At 39.4% G+C, this 19,543-nt stretch overlaps 2 protein-coding genes and 2 long non-coding RNA genes across 6 annotated transcripts in view; 2 read left to right on the forward strand and 2 right to left on the reverse strand.

Annotated features, from left to right (window-relative positions):
• The window catches only part of LOC134802926 (uncharacterized), a 183,453-nt gene that overhangs the window by 72,284 nt on the left and 91,626 nt on the right, over positions 1-19,543 (reverse strand). The window lies entirely within an intron of this gene.
• Positions 1-19,543, forward strand: part of LOC134802371 (multiple C2 and transmembrane domain-containing protein) — a 147,195-nt gene that overhangs the window by 58,658 nt on the left and 68,994 nt on the right. The gene's annotated exons all lie outside the window — the stretch shown is intronic.
• On the reverse strand, positions 368-4,658 carry LOC134802665 (3-oxoacyl-[acyl-carrier-protein] reductase FabG-like). Its single transcript, XM_063775302.1, has 3 exons — positions 4,234-4,658; positions 1,793-1,987; positions 368-1,102 (listed from the first exon to the last, which is right to left on the reverse strand). The coding sequence occupies exons 1-3, from the start codon at positions 4,631-4,633 to the stop codon at positions 942-944; spliced, it is 756 nt and encodes a 251-aa protein (XP_063631372.1). The 5' UTR covers positions 4,634-4,658; the 3' UTR covers positions 368-941.
• LOC134799036 (uncharacterized) lies at positions 9,593-10,368 on the forward strand. The gene is made up of 3 exons (XR_010145311.1): positions 9,593-9,708; positions 9,847-10,197; positions 10,320-10,368. It is a non-coding gene; the product is annotated as an uncharacterized LOC134799036 (long non-coding RNA).

Below are 19,543 nucleotides of genomic sequence, written 5' to 3' on the forward strand. Positions count from 1 at the left end.
TAGAATCTTGAGCGTAGTAAGGGATTCAAAAGCGCACGAGATGTAAATAACTTTGATCTCGTGTAGTACACAAAATTTTTCACCCTAAGCAGTTAGAACATACCTAGAGGGACAGAGATAATAGAACCCAAGTATATCGAACTTGTATTAGACCCCGCATGTTGAAATGACTATAAAGGTCACTTGAATGTCATTTTGTCTCACTCAGTGAGCAAAATCGCATTTTGCTCACTGACTGAGACACAAACAGTGAGCAAAATGCGATTTTGCTCACTGAGTGAGACAAAATGACTCAGTGAGCAAAATCGCATTTTGCTCACTGTTTTTAAGAAGCAAAGTACCCTTGTTCGAGCTGCTGAGGTGAAAATATTTTTTCCCTCTTTTATTTAACAATAAGTTCATAAAAATCTCAATGTTATGAAAAGTATAACCGCTTCTACGCTTTTTCGTACAGTCACAAATGTCACAATCAATTTACAAACAATAAAGTCGTGCGAAAGTATGATTACGCACATGGTCTTCTATTCCCAGAGTGACACAAGCCTACGTCACAATAACATGGCCGCTATATATAGCGCTATCGCATATTATCATATAGCGCTGTCGCATGATGACGTAGGCTTGTGTCAGTTAGGTGACCTAGAAAAGACGGGAATAGAGTACCAGGCGGAGTATATTATTATACCATGGTTACGCAAAAATAATATGGTTAATGGCTCCTCTACACGATGGGGCAGCATACTAGCCCACGTCTATTCCAGAACTATATCGGGTAGGCCCTAACTGTTTGAAACGCATTTCAACCATCGCATAGCCATCTCGCTGATCTAACGCTGGGCCATCCTGTAGTGGAGCCATCACCATCACAGGGCCATCTCACTGGTCCAGCGCAGGGCCATCGTGTAGAGGAGCCATAATAAGATGATCATGCACCTTCGTCACTAATGGCAGGAAAAGCCACCATCCACAACTATGTTCTGTCCAGTGATATGTCTGGCAGCATCGCTAGCAATGAAAGCTACTGTCTTCGCCACGTCCTCTGGTTTGATGAACTCTCCTAGGGGCACGCTTGGGAGAATCTCTCGACCGAACTCCTCGGGATCTGTGAAATTAAAGCCAAAAATGTTTTTCATAAGATCTTGTAAATCAAAAGTAAATATTAAGTTTTACGCGCTTACGCCCAATAATTTTGAACATTTTTGGAACAAATTTTGAAAAAAACTAACTAATATGGCTCAGGGACTTAAAGAAGGTTTTGGCCTCCGAAACGAGAGCTCTCCACTTTTCCCGATCCTGCGCCGTTTCCTGCCAATTATCGGTTTGAAGTTGACGCAAATCTGCTTCCACACCAGCGGTATCTGGGCCGACCTACCGGGCGGCCACCAGTCGGTCATGCCAAGTATGCCCTCTTGGCAGCCCATTCCTCTTCCATTCTTAATAGGTGACCGAACCAGCGAAGTCTATGGGTCTCTTCAAACTGCTGATCGATTTTTATCATAGCTAAAACTGCCGCAAGGATACTAGCTTTCGTTTAAAAAAAACTGCATCGTAATCGGTCTTGTTGGTCCATCGGTTTAAGAGCTACAAATGCTACAATTCTACAGACAGATATTGGCGTCAAACGTATAACAACCCTCTTCTTGCGTCGGGGGTTAAAAACAGTTATGTAAGTAGTAGGTAGCTAGTTTTCTTTTCTCAATGAGGGATGAGGGAGGGAGGGATAATTTATTTTACCTCATTAAAAAGAAGTCATCAGATTACATTACAATTACTAATAAATTCAAGTCCTTACCTATATTCGCTCTTTCTATAATCTTCGTGCCCGTGACATAGCCTAGGGCTACAGAGTTAGAGCGAACTTTCTTCGGCCCCAGTTCGTAAGCGACATACTTCGTCAAATGCTGTATCGCCGCCTTTGACAGGCTCTCAGTCAGCAGACCTTCCACGTACTTGACCGCTTCCACCCCGGATATGTTGATGACATTACCTGCACGCAAACGTAATTATTATTAAATATAATCTAATGACTGGACAAAAATATATATGTATGTACCTATTGAATCTATTACCTAATATTATTATAATAATATGACCTTGTCAATAATTTAAGATAAGCTTTGCAAAGCCAAATATGTACGTCGTACGAGCATGACTCATCAAGTCATCAGTAGGTATACTCCGCAATCTCGTCGCGCTGTCGAGGCAATCCGGTACGGTAGGTCAGAAGGTGAAAAAAACAGGTTAAAATTAGAATGAACATTTCATATTCAACCGAAATATTAAAAAAATTCAACTAAAAGAAGGAAACCAATTAGGTACCTAACTACTTGGTATCCAGATTAAGTTTTTTGAAGTGAAAACTTCTTTAGCGGCGCTGAGCACTTTTTGAGGTGGGGTAAAAATGATAAACTCGCAGCGTAACGCGTAACGTAACGCTGACGTCATGTGTCACGGACAATTTTATTCAACAAAGAACTTTAGTCATAACGTATCATAATCAGGTCAATTATTTAAAACTGGACTTTTATATTAAGCAATAAAGCTCAATGTTCTAATCTAGTACGGGCTGAAATACGAGGATCTCACAGTTACATTATAACTTTATATCACTCAAATATAATTCAATAAAGCTACATCTTGATGAAATCGCTAATAAAAGTGAACTCTAGTACTGGTGAATAAAACTCAAAATATCATGACCAAATATATTTAGATGCGAGGTCTGCAAGGTAACTTTACAATTTCTATTCGAATTTTAAACAATTAACGCTACAAATTTAAGCTCACTGGGCAGCAATTTCGGAACTAAAGTTTTTCAATAGAAAGGAGGATGGGTCAATAAAATTATACATAGTGCTGCAGACATTTTGGACTAGAGTCAGTCCATGAAAAGTCTGCAGCGGATTTGATAGCCCACGCAGTGCACGTGTTATTTTAAATGTCAAACTTCTATGAAATTATGACGCATAAATGACACTTTTGCACTGCGTGGGCTATCAAATCCGCTGCAGACTTTTCTTGGTCCGACTCTAGTCATTGAGTTTTCACTTCTGTCGGCACTCCCGGAGTGCAACCCGTTGTTGAAGTGAAAACTTCTTTAGCGGCGCTGAGCACTTTTTAAGGTGGGGAAAAAATGATAAACTCGATTCAGACGCGTAACGTAACGGTGACGTCATGTGTCACGGACAATGTTATTCACCAAAGAACTTTAGTCATAACGTATCATAAGCAATAAAGCTCAATGTTCTAAGGGGCTATTCATAAATTACGTCATTTCAAATTAGGGGGGGGGGGGTCTGGACATCGGATGATGGTAGCATGACGTAGGAGGAAACGGGGTCATTCGAAGCATGATTTTTGGATGATGTTAGGGGGGGGGGGGGTCGAAAATTGTCAAAAATCGATGACGTAATTTATGGACAGCCCCTAATCTTGTACGGGCTGAAATACGAGGATCTCACAGTTACATAACTTTATATCACTCCAATATAACGAGGGGTGCGTGGTCAAACCCGATAAGTCGAGTAAAAGGGTTTTAAAATTAGAACTATATGTGACATGCGTAGAATTCTTATTTGAATGATAAAATATTTGGATTTATCGGGTTTGACCTCCAAACCCTCGATAATTCAATAAAGCTACATCTTGATGAAATCGCTAATAAAAGTGAACTCTAGTACTGGTGAATAAAACTCAAAATATCATGACCAAATATATTTAGATGCGAGGTCTGCAAGGTAACTTTACAATTTCTATTCGAATTTTAAACAATTAACGCTTCAATTTTAAGCTCACTGGCCAGCAATTTCGGAACTACAGTTTTTCAATAGAAAGGAGGATGGGTCAATTATACATAGTGCTGCAGTCATTTTGGACTAGTCATTGAGTTTTCACTTCTGTCGGCACTCCAGGAGTGCAACCCGTTGTTTTTTTTTTATTATCTTTTGTTGACAGTCTGTGTTAGAGTAGATAGATAATAAAAATATCGAAAAAATCATACAAAGGGGCATCGGCGGTGGGGTTGATATACCTACTTAGATGTAAGTATATCACTTACATCAAATTGTGTCAAAATATATTTAATAATGTTTTCTGAGCGAAAAATGGGAACTAACAGACCAATTCGAACGTGCACTTGCACTGATTTATCTTTGCTAAATAAATGTTAGAGTTTATTAATTTTAAGTTTTTTAATAACAACGACTTTGTTGCTAAAATGTAGGAGAGACTTACCTTGTGACTTGATAAGCAGTGGAACAAATTGTCTTGTCAGGTTAAAAGTCCCTCTCAGATTCGTATTTACATGCGCGTCGAAATTTTCCATAGTGGCCGTAAAGATGTCATCAGAGATAAACACCCCGGCATTGTTCACTAGTACATCCAGCCGTCCGTGTGTTTCAGTGACTTTATTGACAATCATTTCAACATCAGCATCCTTGCTGACATCCCCTTGTATCCCCATAGCTTCATTCCCACTGTTCGCCGTACAAATATTCTTCACTGCATCTATAGTCGCTTTAGTACGACCAATGATGACTACTTTAGCATTTTCCTTAGAGAAATGTATGGCTATGGCTTTGCCGATACCGGAGCTGCCTCCGGTGACTAGGACGACTTTATCTCTGAACGCCATAGTAACGAATGCATCGTGTGTCAGCAGCCATGCTATTTATAGACATATTGTTTATATTATGATAGCATATTTGGACAATAATCTGCGGCTTTGTTAGCCGGTTATGATAAGTCACCTTCATGCGCTGATGCGCACAACGTGTTTGTCGCTAATGATCCTTAGAGCGTTTTCACATTGTCCGATCCGATATCGGATGTAGGATCCTACATCCGCGTAGTCAGGCCGCGGGGACGCGCCCGGGCGCCATCTTCAGCGGTCACGCACACTACAACAAACATTATACCTACACATACGCACACAAACAAATATTATCGGTCCGACAGCTGACGGGGGGCTCCGACATGACTGAATTTATCGGAAGCGCCTTTCCGATATCGGATGTCGGAAGGCGCCTATGACAAAAACAGCTGCAGGGGAGTGCCTTTCCGCCTCCGCCTTTTTGTATTTTTTTATCGTTTTTTTTTGTAATAATTATTTATTAAATGCATAAATAAATACAAAGAAACACATATATTTTACATTTTACTTCTTTCCGACATTCGATATCGGATCGGACTATGTGTTCTCACATACTCTCTAAGGCAGTCTTCACATTGGATGCTGCTTCGACGTGCGAACCATGTTTTTTACTCGTACGTCAGCAATTCCGTAATAAATGAAACAAGGATAACAGTTGTGTAAAAATCATATTTTAATAACCGCTATACTTTTCCCAAACCACATATTGCCCAACCATAAATCCAAACCAAACCATAACACCATATTTTTCTTTTTTTTTCTTCAACAATACAATTAAAAAATCAATGTTGTAAAAAATACAGCTGCCACCAAACATGTTTGTACAGTCATTCTTTCTAACCACGTTTATAAATGCGAAAGTAACTCTATGTAGGTATTTCTACCTATGTATCTGTGCTATTACCTATTCACGCTTAACCCTTTACCAGGCTGACAGTTCAAAAATGACAATCGAATGTCAGTCTTACTCGTCGAAAATAGAACACATGTTTGAAGTGCCGTATGTGGGAAATATATATCCCTTAGCCTGGTAAAGGGTTAAAACCGCTTAATGGCACTAACACCACAAACGTGGAACTTGTGTAAAAATGTGACGTTTACAGTTATTTATTGACATTATTTCAACCTAGCCGGAATCTCAGTAGAGTCCTATTCATATAAGTCAGATGACTATGTGTATGTTGTAACCAGTAATATGGCGCAGTTTCGCTAGCAATGAAGGCCACTATAGTCTCCGCCATATCCTTTTTGATAATAGAGTCGTATCCAGATATTTGAAAGTGATCATCATCATCATCATGTTAGACTCTTGGCGGTGTTAGCGATTTCCATGTATGTCGTACTCTGCCTTTTCCTTGACAGCTTGATACGACACAACGTAAGAGTTTTTCCTTTACTTGATCCATGTACGCTCTCCATGGCCTCCTTTCTATTTGCTTCAACTCTCCCTTCAAAGATGTTTTTCATAAATTAAATGTGTCGTAGCAGCTAGGTGTCCAAGCATCTTTCCTCTTCTGTTTTCTATGGTTCTCAACAAACTTATCTTCTCTCCTACATATGTCTTGCTTATTGCAAAATGTTAGATAGAGTCTGCGCACTAATAGCAACTGAACCCTCCGTCCATAACTATGTTCTGTCCAGTGATATGTCGGGCATCGTCACTGGCTATGAAGGCCACGGTTTTGGCCACGTCTTCTGGTTTGATGAACTCTCCGAGTGGTACGCTCGGGAGAAACCCACGACCGAACTCCTCGGGATCTGTGAAATTAAAGACGAAAATGTTCAAAAGACCTTGCAAATCAAAAATATAGTTTGTCAAACCATTTTTGATTTGCAAGGTCTTTTGAACATTTTCACCAACCACCAACCATCAGTAGAAGAAAGCGGCAAATATAAAAAATGTAGGCGCGAAAGTAATCGTACAGTCAGCAGCAATAGTAGCTAAGCGGGCGAGGTGTTTAAAATGATCTTGACACGATCGACTTCATTGTTATGAGAATAAGAGCGCGTCAAGGTAATTTTGAACACCTCGCCCACTTAGCAACTTCTGATGCTGACTGTACCATAGAAAATTTGAATTTCGCGCCTTTTTCTACTGACAAATTTGTTTGACCGGCTATAATATTGATAAGCAAGAAATGGCGTAGGAAGTACAACTGGCACATTGTGTTAATTCCATAAAAAATATGTTTGGCAGTCTTTTATTTTAGAAAGTAATTAAATTTTCAAATATTTTCATCTTCATCGCTCTTGCAAAATTCAAGCGAAAAAAGACGGTGAATAGTGATAGGCGACAATAATAGAAAATAATAAACAGTTTAGTAATAGTTTTCTTTTTTCTATGGGGGCAATATAAATCACAACACCTCAACTGTCACTAGGAACCTTCTGTATTAAACTTTGCATGTTTTAATTTCATAAAAATGAAACAGATTGCATTTTAATCAATAATAATAGATAATAAATATTAAAAGTCTTGCCTATATTCGCTCGTTCTATAATCTTCGTGCCCGTGACATAGCCCAGAGCTACAGAGTTAGAGCGAACTTTCTTCGGCCCTAGTTCATAAGCGACATACTTCGTCAAATGCTGTATCGCCACTTTTGACAGGCTGTCAGTCAACAGCCCTTCCCAGTACTTGACCGCTTCCACCCCGGATATGTTGATGACATTACCTGCACGCAAACGTACAATTATTATAATAATCTAATGACCAGTCTGGAAAAATACAGTTATTGTATATATTGAACTATTATAATATGACCTTGTCAATATTAAAGTTGAATTGACTAATAAGATAAGTATCGCAATAATTTTCGAGCATGACTCATCAGTAATCAGATTTAATTGAATTAATATTCGTGTTTTCTTAACGCAGGTAGAATGCGGGTTTGTATATTATAATTGCATAAAAAACCATAGGTTTAGCCTTTAACAGCGTATTTCTGATCATATTTAGAGACAAAAATGTCCTATAAATTTTTTTGTTACTCTCCTAGTTTCAGAGTAAATACCAATTGAAAAAAACAAGTTTTTATTGTTACATAGTGCTAAACGCCTTTTTGATGGCGATGTTGCTACTATGGGACGTAGTCTAAATATCCTTATTGATAGATGTCAAAAAGTGGCAAGTAACACTTTTTTGCGAAAAGGTACAAGTTTACCAATAACATTTACTTTTGATGTAGGTACAAATACATTCAAAAAATTGAAAAAACCAAACAAAAAAAATTTTCATTTTGGCGAAATTGACCTAAACTCGTACTAAATTTTTTCCTTCTTTTCGGAAATGCGTGGTTAAAATCTTTCGCATTCCTCGTGAGCACCTTGTATAAGGTGCTAACATATTAGTTACCGCCATAGATAGGACCTTCTTACAAAAGGCTTAAGGTCCACCGATGTACAGTTAACAGTGTGGGCGATGGTACTTAACATTAAAACAATTAACTTTTTATTTAAAGTTGTTTTAATGTTAAGAAAACTTTTCATATATATATTTTTTCATTTACCGAACAAAAAATCAATTATAATTCTATCTACTACCTATCTATCAAAATAAGCAGCATGTGCATTTAAATGTCATTATCAACGTGTCGTTTGATTTATCAACGTGAAGTGGCCAGTTAAGTTTTAGGCTGTTATAGGTATGTAATAGTGAGATCTCATTTAATTATCTCATTAACAGCGTTTTTATGTAGCAAATTTGTTTATTGTTTACCTATCACAGAACACTTATTGAAATGCTTGCCCTATTCCTGCGTGACAAAGTTCAAGATAAAATTTTATAATTTAGGATTAAGTATTGACTAATTCATAAACATTTTCGTCACAAGTACAAGTAGATAATGAACAGTGATCGTTAATTTTCCAGCAATTTTGGTGCAGCATAGTAAAAATAAAGGATTTTCTTAATTTTTTTTCTAGGGAGAGGATTGGTTAAGGACTTAAGGTTAATATTACTGTTATTAACCCTAATTATCTATTCCACCTAGAGTAGGGCATACAGATGCTTTTAACCAACAATGCTGCACCTAAATTGCTGGAAAATTAACGATCACTGATAGTGATAATGAATACACAGCGGTCTCAAAATATTTTTTCTTGAATTTCAGACCTTTCGTCTTCCTCACAGAGCACTAAAACAAAAGAAGGGAAAAGTAGAAAAGCCAGTGACGAAGCAAGTCACGATATCTGATCTACCAGTACATTGACCTCGCTCTCCGTTTTGTATGAAAAACGTTCTCGCTTGAAAATATTTCCGATAATAAACGGAGCACGTTCTCGAAAATGGCAAAACTTGAATACTAGACAGGCAGTCAAACTAGCAGCATTGAGCTTGTATGCTGCCGCATACAGACGCGCAGATGCTTTTAGACCCACTGTTACATCAACTTTCTTGCTGAAATGTGTCAGACTTACCCTGTGACTTGATAAGAAGCGGCACAAACAGCCTCGTCAGGTTAAAAGTCCCTCTCAGATTTGTATTTATATGCGCATCGAAATTTTCCATAGTAGCCGTAAAGATATCATCAGAAATAAACACCCCGGCATTGTTCACTAGTACATCCAGCCGTCCGTATGTTGCAGTGACTTTATTGACAATCATTTCAACATCCGTATCCTTACTGACATCCCCTTGTATTCCCATAGCTTCACTCCCACTGTTCGCCGTACAAATATCCCTCGCTGCATCTATAGTCGCTTTAGTACGATCTATGATGACTATTTTAGCTTTTTCTTTAGAGAAATGTATGGCTATCGCTTTGCCAATGCCTGAGCTCCCACCGGTCACTACAACAACCTTGGCCCGTAGCCAAATTACATTCGCTCCTTATCGATTCGATCTCTACGATCGCGAGCGACTGGTCGATAATGTTTATAATAACCTAGCCAAGAGGCAATCTTTTTAGTTAACGCTCATTCTACGCGCCAAGTCGGTAAAAATTAATTTTTGTCTGTGGTTCTCGTTCAAAACCGTCAAGAAACATCATCTGTCAGCTGTCAAGAGTGTCAAGTGAACAGCGAATCTAATTTTGGAGAAAATAATTGTTTTATCGGTAAGCAAATTAAATATTTTGGTATTTGTTTAACTTAGTTTATCACAATTTCGTGATACAATAATTCTATATAGTGTAATATTTGAAGAGTGCGTTGTTAATTGCATATAATTTTGACCTAAAGTTTAACAATTTCAGACAGCCGTCGTCCCCGCAGCCCCAACCAAGGCGGCGACGCAGCCAGAGCGGGCAAGAGCGGCTCCGCGGGCTCTTCTTCCACGCTGAGAAGTTCTCGCCAAGTTGGCACGTACAGTCAGAGCTGCCGCTGCAATGACGCCTTCATGGCAGTTACCAGTGCTAAGGACGTGCACTACTGGCTTACTTGACCAGAAGAGACAATACTTTAAGCGTTAGTATTGATTCAAACCGTGAAGTGAAATTGTGGACAGGTTTGCCCGAATCAGTGTAACCTCAGTGAACTCATTTACTTCATAGACTTCAAACATTTTCGAAATTAACAAAAGTCAAGCGGACATTGAATACATAGATGTTATGCATTAGATTTATCTATTAAGATCGCCGAGGACAGGAACACTTGGAAAAGCATGGTACATCGCGCAGGAAACACTTCAAACTAGACACGACCTTCAGCAATGAAGACGCCGACTAAGAAGATGCATTAGATAAGATAAAAGCTGCCTGTGAAACCAAAACTAATAAATCATATTGTTACTTACTTAATATTATTTTTTTATTACCTACCTGTCTTTGATTTTTGTTTACTCAGTAATAGAAATACCTAAGTGAGTGAGGCGTTAAAAATGAATTAAACACATCTTTATTATTTATAGTCAATGGAAATTTGGGAAGGTAATCTCACCCGCTAAGCTACTGGCTGTTCATATTTAACCTTTTGTATGCTCCTGTCAAAAATTTGTAATTTATATATCAATCATAATTGAATAAAATAAAATAAATAAATAAATATTGGGGACATCTTACACAGATCAACCTAGCCCCAAACTAACCAAAGCTTGTACTATGGGTGCTAGGCGACGATACACATACTTATATAGACAAATACAAACATATACATAGAATACACCCATGACTCAGGAACAGATATTAGTGTTCATCACACAAATAAATGCCCTTACTGGGATTCGAACCCAGGACCATCGGCTTAGCAGGCAGGGTCACTACCCACTAGGCCAGACCGGTCGTTTTACAAAGACAACTTTTAAAAATTAATGCATTTTTTAAAGTTGAATATAGGTAAGTACATGGGAGCAGATCTGCTCCTAAGCATACCAAAAGTTAAGGTGGTAACCACCATAAATAAATGAAACAAGGATTGGGTTAAAAAGTTAATTTATTTTATTGAAAATCTATTAATGAAAGATGCAGCAGGTATTTTTTGCCAGCAGCATGAAATCAGTAGCCAGTGTTTTAAAATAGTAAAACAACACTCAATATATTTTTGTGGTTGTACATGTGACATAGTTTCTTCCCTTGACCCTGGCTTTGGAGCACCATAAAGTATTGGTTCATATGCCAAGGCTGCAATGAATATCCAAGTCACCTGAAACAAAATGAATGCTTAGTTTTTCAACAAACTCTGTAACATTTGGTTATAAAACTTATTCTCTACCAGTCATATGACAAAAAAAAACTAAATGTTTTGTGTAAGTACATGTTATGATTATTTTTATATAGTGTGTAGGTACAGTCAGCTGAAGAGAAAAAGGTACCACCACTACATAGAAGTTTGTATGCAGGGGTGGGACCTTTTCTCTGCAGCTGACTGTATCTGCGCCTGCCAAAAGAAGTCATATACAATGTTTCATAATATGAAAAAGTTTCATTAATATGGTTGATAATGTATATGTATGACAACAGCCCGTCTGGCCTAGTTGGTAGTGACTAGTGACTCTGCCGGTTAAGCTGATAATCCTGAGTTTGAATCCCCGGTAAGGAAATTTGTTTGTGTAATGAGCACAGATATTTTGTACCTGAGTCATGGGTGTTATCTATGTATTTAAGTATAGTTTGTCAAAGGACTTTCTCATTTCAAACAAAGACAGAGAGAATCATACTAGCTTTGTCATATACCAGTACTAGCACCCAAAAGATAAGTATGAGTATAGTTTTCCTGGTTCTTACTGACTGACAAATTGGTTTGACCATCTATATATAGTTATCTAAGTACCCACAACACAAGTCTTCTTGAGCTTACTGTAGAGTCCGACTAGAAATTGTAGAAATTAAAAAGTAGCAACACTGTAGTCTCATCCCTTTCAAATCAATTTAAGAAAATGGGATGACACTACAATATTGCTAGTTGTTAGTGACCTTGCCTATGAAGGTGATGGTTTTGCTTCCCGGGAAGGACATTTATTTGTGTGAAGAACTTTTGTTCCCGAGTCTTTATCTATATTTGTAAAGCCTTTACCTATATACCTTTGCCTTTACACATTCAATTCACTTTCCTATTGAAAAACAAGTGCTTGCCATTGCGCATATGGGTACCAAATTTAATCTACACCGTTCATCGGTTTATATTATTATTAGTAGGTATAGTAGGGATAAGTTATTGACTCACTCTTACCTTTGTAGGGACATTGTTTCGTGTTGCATTTGTGGGTGCATAATCCATTTTTCCATGACACTGTCACTATAGATAGGTAGATATTCAGCGCCTCGGTCACATTGGATCCTTTGGGTGAAATGCTGCGTACGGCCCACAATCCTTTGATCGTAGCATACATGATAAGATCACCAGCTAAGGGCAGTCCTTTCCTAAGCAGTTTCAAGTTTCAATAGAGGCGATTTTTCAGACGGCGCCTGCGTCTAAGCGACACTTCCGCGTTATTCACCGCCCACAATAATGTTGAAGTATGCTTTTTATTACAAATTCTAATTTACAAACACTATTATTCGGTATTTTCTTGTGCTTCGGTAAGTTATCTGCAAGGGGATAGCTCGAGCTACGTATCGACACCTAGGAGGCGATAACGATTTGATTTCGCTTGTCAAAAGTGTCACTTGGCTAGACAATGTATGGCAGATATCGAATTCCGGTAACGAATGTTTTGCGTTTCGTTACAACATTGCAACTTGGCTAACATTTTTGTATTCGTTAATATTTTTCGACAGACTCATCTACGGTACCTGTCATTCCCATACATTTTTTATCGATTCGTTAGCGATATCTTTTTTCGAAATGCGTTTCGGCTAGGCCCCAACGCCTGAACGCCATAGTAACAAATGTAGCGCGTGTATCAGCAGAAATGCTATTTATAAGCTTATTACTTATTTCTATTATCGTAGCAAATTGATAATAATATCTGCAGATAGTGAATAGAATCAGGCGTTACTTTGCGGAAATCCATACTAATTAAAACCAAAATATTACTTTGCTAATCCGCGAAAAGATAACGTTCTAGTTAATCAGTGCTAACCCGTGGGGGGACAATTGTTACTCGCGTCCGCAGGAATAACCTACCACAACCCTGCACGTGTCCCCTGGGTGGTGCTAAATGAGTAACGCCTTCCAAAGGCAACCCAGCAATCAGAGAGATACAGTATGGCGATCACGAATGTCAACGATTCTACAGATACAAGCTCACTCAAAAAGTGTACTCCTAGGAGTCTTAGAACAAGGGATGTCGGACCCTCGGTACGCATCCTGCAACTGAACATAGAAGGAATAAGTTTAGCTAAGAGTGACTATCTGACGAAGGTATTAAGGGACTATAGAGTTGATATTGTTAATGTTCAGGAAACTCACACGAGGGATGAAGCGGACTTTGAGATAAGGGTAAGACTTCCGGGCTACACTCTAATTAAAGCCATCCACCATCCTAAACACGGCATAGCCACTCTTGCCAGGTCAGACATCTCAAACATTCATGTGGCCACCGTCAGCGCCAAAGATTCTTTATATTACATCGTCGTGCAAGTAGAGGACATCTCTGTGACCAATGTCTACAAGCCACCAAGTATCTCATGGCCTTCCGAACTACTCCCTGTCCAGCCGCACCCGAGTGTGTACGTTGGGGATTTCAATAGTCACCACACGAACTGGAGATACTCAGAGGTGGACGCAAATGGTGAACTACTGGCTCAATGGGTGGATATGAACAACTTACACTTGGTATTTGATACAAAAGACAAGGGAACCTTCCATTCTGCCAGATGGAGAAAGGACTATAACCCTGACCTAGTATTTGTATCCAAAGACCCCTTGGATCATCCACTTCCTTGTAGTCGATCGGTACTGTCCAATTTTCCGAACAGTCAACACAGGCCCATATTTTTGGAGATTGGTCTTAAAATTCCCCTTCAAAATTCTATGCCCCTTCCGCGATGGAACTTTGCCCGAGCGGACTGGGTGAGCTACGAGGAGCAGTTGGATCTTAATGTGTCTTCAGCTAACTTGGACCCTATAGCCTCCAACTATGGAAACTTTTGTAAGCTGATAATCAAAGCTGCAAAGGCATCTATACCAAGGGGTTACAGAAAGGAGTACATACCTGGATGGAGTCTGAAAAGCGAGGATCTGTATAAAGAATACCAAGAAACGGGAAACCCTCATACTGGCGCCGAACTCCTCGCTTCGCTCGATGAGAGCCGAAGAGCAAAGTGGGAAACCGCAGTTGGGCAAATGGACTTCAAACGATCCAGTAGAAAAGCTTGGAGGGCCATCAACAGCCTAACTGGAAAGAACAGCCAGAACAGAGATTGCCCAACCGTTAACCCAGATGCCATAGCCAATAGACTGGTTGAACTAACTAGAGCCAAAAGTGACAAAACCTTCACGAAGAAAATTAAGAAAGAACTGACAGCTCTCAAGCAAAACTCCCCAAGAAACCATGAGCTTGCCAGACCATTCAGTGTAGAGGAACTTGTCATCGCTATTAAGCAGCTCAAAAACAATAAAGCCGCTGGCCCTGATAACATCTTTAATGAGTTCATCAAGCATATGGGGCCCATCGCAATCAGCTGGCTTACAACCTTGTTCTCTAACATCCTGGCAAACAATAACCTGCCGAAAGAGTTTAAGTTAGCAAAAGTAATTGCCGTGCCCAAACCAGGAAAGAATGAAAACCTTGTCGAAAGCTATAGACCTATTGCTCTCCTCAGCTGTTCTCACAAGCTGCTAGAACGTCTCCTTCTAGGCCGCATTGAACCTTATATAGAAGCTGTCACACCGTCCGAGCAAGCCGGTTTCAGGAAGGGCGGGAACTGTGTCGATCAGGTGTTAGCTCTCACTAACTTTGTAGAAGCCGGATTTCAAAAACGCCTTAAATCGACCGCAGTTTTTATCGACCTCACGGCGGCCTACGATACAGTCTGGAGGCACGGCCTGGTTTATAAGTTAATGTCAGCAATCCCAAGCAGAGAATTAGTAGACCTCATCTCCAACATGCTGACTGAAAGGACCTTCGAAGTTTTCTTGGGAAACAAGAAGAGCAGGAAACGCAAGTTGAACAATGGCCTTCCTCAAGGTTCGGTGTTAGCGCCAATGTTGTTTAATTTGTACATCTCAGATCTTCCGCATACAGAAGCTACAAAGTTTATATATGCCGATGACATTGCACTTATCTCACAGAGCAAAGATTTTGAATCTGGTGCCCAAACACTATCATCGGACTTAAAAGCTCTGTCAGCATACTTTAGCGCGTGGCGACTTATACCCAGCCAAAGTAAGACTGAAGTCTCCTGTTTTCATCTATACAACCAGATGGCCAGCTATCACCCAACTGTATACCTGAATAAAGAAGCACTCAAGTACAATCCCTGCCCAACATATCTCGGTGTTACGCTAGATAGGTCCCTGACCTATAAGGAACATCTAACCAAGCTCTCGCAAAAGGTAGCAACGAGAAATAATCTCCTCCATAAACTCTGTGGCACCAGCTGGGGAGCTTCGGCGGATTGCTTACGCACTTCGGGTATCGCGCTTGTGTACTCTGCTGCCGAGTACTGCGCACCAGTATGGCTAGGCAGTGCACATACCAACAAAGTGGACGTCAAGCTGAACGAGACCATGCGATGCATCTCTGGTACTATTAAATCTACCCCGGCCTACTGGCTGCCAGTACTAAGCCATGTAGCCCCGCCTCATCTCCGACGCGCTCAGGCTTTGAAGAGAGAAGTGGAGAAGATTATGAAAAAATCAACGCTACCAGTACATCAAGAGTTCTGCCACCCTCCTCCACAACGTTTGGTTTCTCGAAACCCACCCTGTGCTATAGCGCCAGGCCTAAGCGACTTCAACATCTCGGATAGGTGGAAAGCTGACTGGTCTACTGCTACGGCTGGAAAAGACACACCCTATCTTTCAGACCCGACGAGAAAACCAAAAGGGTTTCACCTACCTCGTAAGATCTGGTGCCGTCTAAATAGGATGAGAACAGGTCACGGCCGTTGTAATTATTTCCAACATAAGTGGGGTTGGAAGGAGTCTCCCCTCTGCGAGTGCGGCGAAGAAGAACAAACCACTGAGCACATATTGCGGCGCTGCCCTCTTCACTCCTATCCTGGCCCAGCTGAGGATCTGGATGCCCTGACACCCGACGTAGTTGCCTGGCTTAACAACCTCAAAGCTGTTCTCTGATTGCCTAATCACGCATGCCATACGATTAAATAAATAAGTGCTAACCCGTTATACTTACTTGCGTATTTTTACACAATTAATATTCCCACCCTCTAACCGCAAAAATAAATACGCAAATAAATATAACAAACCACCACCAAAAGAATAAACCTCGACACGTGTTTCGCCTCTCTACGAGGCATCCTCAGGAGTTGTTGACGGTCTGACGCCCGGCAACGGAACGGACGGTTGTTTACGTGTCGAGGTTTATTCTTTTGGTGGTGGTTTGTTATATTTATTTGCGTATTTATTTTTGCGGTGGGAGGGTGGGAATATTAATTGCATGTAAAAATACGCAAGTAAGTATAACGGGTTAGCACTGATTGACTAGCACGTTATCTTTTCGCGGATTAGCAAAGTAATATTTTGGTTTTAATCTGCAGATTTGCTACTAGTCTGTTTTGATAAGTCGCCTTCATGCACATTACGCGTGAGTCTCTAAACCGATAAGATGCCGACAAAATACCAATGTCTGGACTTAGTCCAGACATCGCATTTTATGGGGCAAAATTTATTACTGGTAGGGAGTTCCTCTATCGATAAACTCAATTTATCGATGCTTTTCCGATATACTAGTGATCGCTTCCAGTTTTGTCTCTAACTATTATTTTCGAGACATTGATAAAGTAGATTACATAATTATTTAATAATATATTATCGCAAGGTTATGATTACCATTGCGGTATCGTCTTGGGTCGTCCCATTCGTTTTTCGTCAAGTTCTTAAATTAGTCCTATTCTGCTTTCGTCACTCATTCTACATTCGTCACAATCGTCGGTGGCTTTCAATGTAGAATGAGTGACGAAAGCAGAATAGGACTAATTTAAGAACTTGACGAAAAACGAATGGGACGACCCAAGACGATACCACCATTGCATTATAAAATAGTGATTAGTATCTCTTTATAATATATGTATAATTATACCTAGTGTGTAGCAAAAAAATAAAAAGCATAATGGGATGGTTATTCGGATAGACATAATAGGTACTTATATTGTCATCACGGAAATAAATTGATAATAACCGTGCTTAACGCTTAAATAAAAAAGCAGAAAAAACACGGTTATTATCAGATAATAGTATATCATACTACTTAATTATTAATGTTATGAAATTATTAATGTTATGTCACCGGCACATAAGCATGTTCGTTACAAGTATGGGTATAATCGTGGCAATAGATAATGTTAATCATACTGAAAACTACACAGGACTCTGCAAAGTTATAATGCTCATTGATTTTGTTAATTTCAATTAGGGCACTATTAAGAAAATGGAGGTCGAGTGACCGCGCTGTGTTAGTTATTAGTACATTAATTCCAGTTGCATATAGCATTAGATTTCTGACTAATGTGAGTCTTACCCTGTGACTTGATAAGGAGTGGCACGAACAGCCTCGTCAGGTTAAAAGTTCCTCTCAGATTAGTATTTATATGCGCGTCGAAATTTTCCATAGTAGCCGTAAAGATATCATCAGAAATAAACACCCCGGCATTGTTCACGAGCACATCCAGCCTTCCATATGTTGCAGTGACTTTATTGACAATCATTTCAACGTCCGTATCCTTACTGACGTCGGCTTGTATCCCCATAGCTGCATTCCCACTGTTCGCCGTACAAATATCCTTCGCTGCATCTATAGTCGCTTTAGTACGACCAATGATGACTATTTTAGCTTTTTCTTTAGAGAAATGTATGGCTATGGCCTTGCCAATGCCTGAGCTCCCACCGGTCACTAGAACAACTTTGTCTCTAAACGCCATGTTTGGCACTGATGCTTGTATTGTAAGTGAAGCTACTTATAGTACTATTATCTTTATAAATACAGCAATTTTGAAGATAATGTCTGTCGTTTTGTAGTACGTACATAATTGTAACTCACCTTCATGGATATTGTTCCCTTGTAGAACTAATTGGGGTAATATAATAACAATAGAACCACATGTGTGCGGCATGGCCGGAATAGCAATTTGAAGTTGGTAAAATATTCTCAAACAATTTTTTACTGTGAAGAATTGATACAAATTATTTCGCCAGTTTATAGAACAAGAGTTAGACCAAGCTAAGTTGGCAGAGATTTTGATTCTCTGGTACTCTCTGAAAAATTAACAAAAAGAGATATGTTACTGATACTTTTGAACGCGAACTTTTTATCGCGAACTGTCTAGTTGAGGGAGAATATCTCTATTTGGAAATATTAGCGGCAGGTGGGTACTTTATTAAGCGCGTTGTTTCATACGCTACAATTAATGCTGACTGTACTATCAGGGAAGCCGTACATTTAAATAATTTACAACCGCAATCGATTCATATGACAGTGCAGAATTCGCGCAACGTTAATCAAGTTATGGAGTTCGAATAATTTCGAGTTGGAAACACGTCGCCCAACCGTACAATGGAATGGAATAAAAGGTTCAACATACACATTATATTGTATGCTTAACGCATTCACGTATAAGGAATGTTCTCGTGTGAGAATGTTCCCCATCCCATAGTAAACGGAGAACGTTCTCGAGAACGGCACAACTATATCTCCCGTCAACATCCTAGTACATAAATTCCAAGAAACTATTTTAGGGTTCCGTATCTTCGAAATGAAGAAACATCACTCTTGTGTCTATTCGCCCCTTTGTCACAGCCAGCAATTTGCTCCGAAACTACTACTGGACCGATTGGATTGAGCTTAAATAAATAATAACAGACTAATACAGTCGATCGATCAAATAAACTTGTACAGTCACCAGCAGAAGTTGCTGAGCGGGCGAGGTGTTCAAAATTACCTTGACGCGTTCTTATTCTCTTAACAATAAAGTCGCGTCAAGATCATTTTGTACACCTCTCCCGCTATAGCAACTATTGCTGCCGACTGTATGTAGGTCTAAATGAGCTTTAAGGTGTCATCATAAAGGAAAAGGCCGGACTCTAACACGTGTTATTATTCATTATTATTATTTTATATATTAAGATTTTTACTCATAATGTTCACAACGACGGAACTTAAAACTAAATTTTACGCGATTAAGTCCCGTCGTTGTGAATATTAATGTGTAAAAATCGTGAATTTTTATACGAGTTATTACTACCAAGAGTTGAATAAAATCAAAACTCCAAGGACCCGAAGGAGGATAAAACTTACTTTAGCCTTTGTAGAGTGAAGTTATTAAGTAAGCTCGCGCGAAATGTTAATGCACATTTTATCTAAAGTCTTAGGTATTCTGCTCAGACAATTACTGC

This window comes from Cydia splendana, chromosome 2 (assembly GCF_910591565.1).
Source record: "Cydia splendana chromosome 2, ilCydSple1.2, whole genome shotgun sequence".
Classification (NCBI taxonomy): Eukaryota; Metazoa; Arthropoda; class Insecta; order Lepidoptera; family Tortricidae; genus Cydia; species Cydia splendana.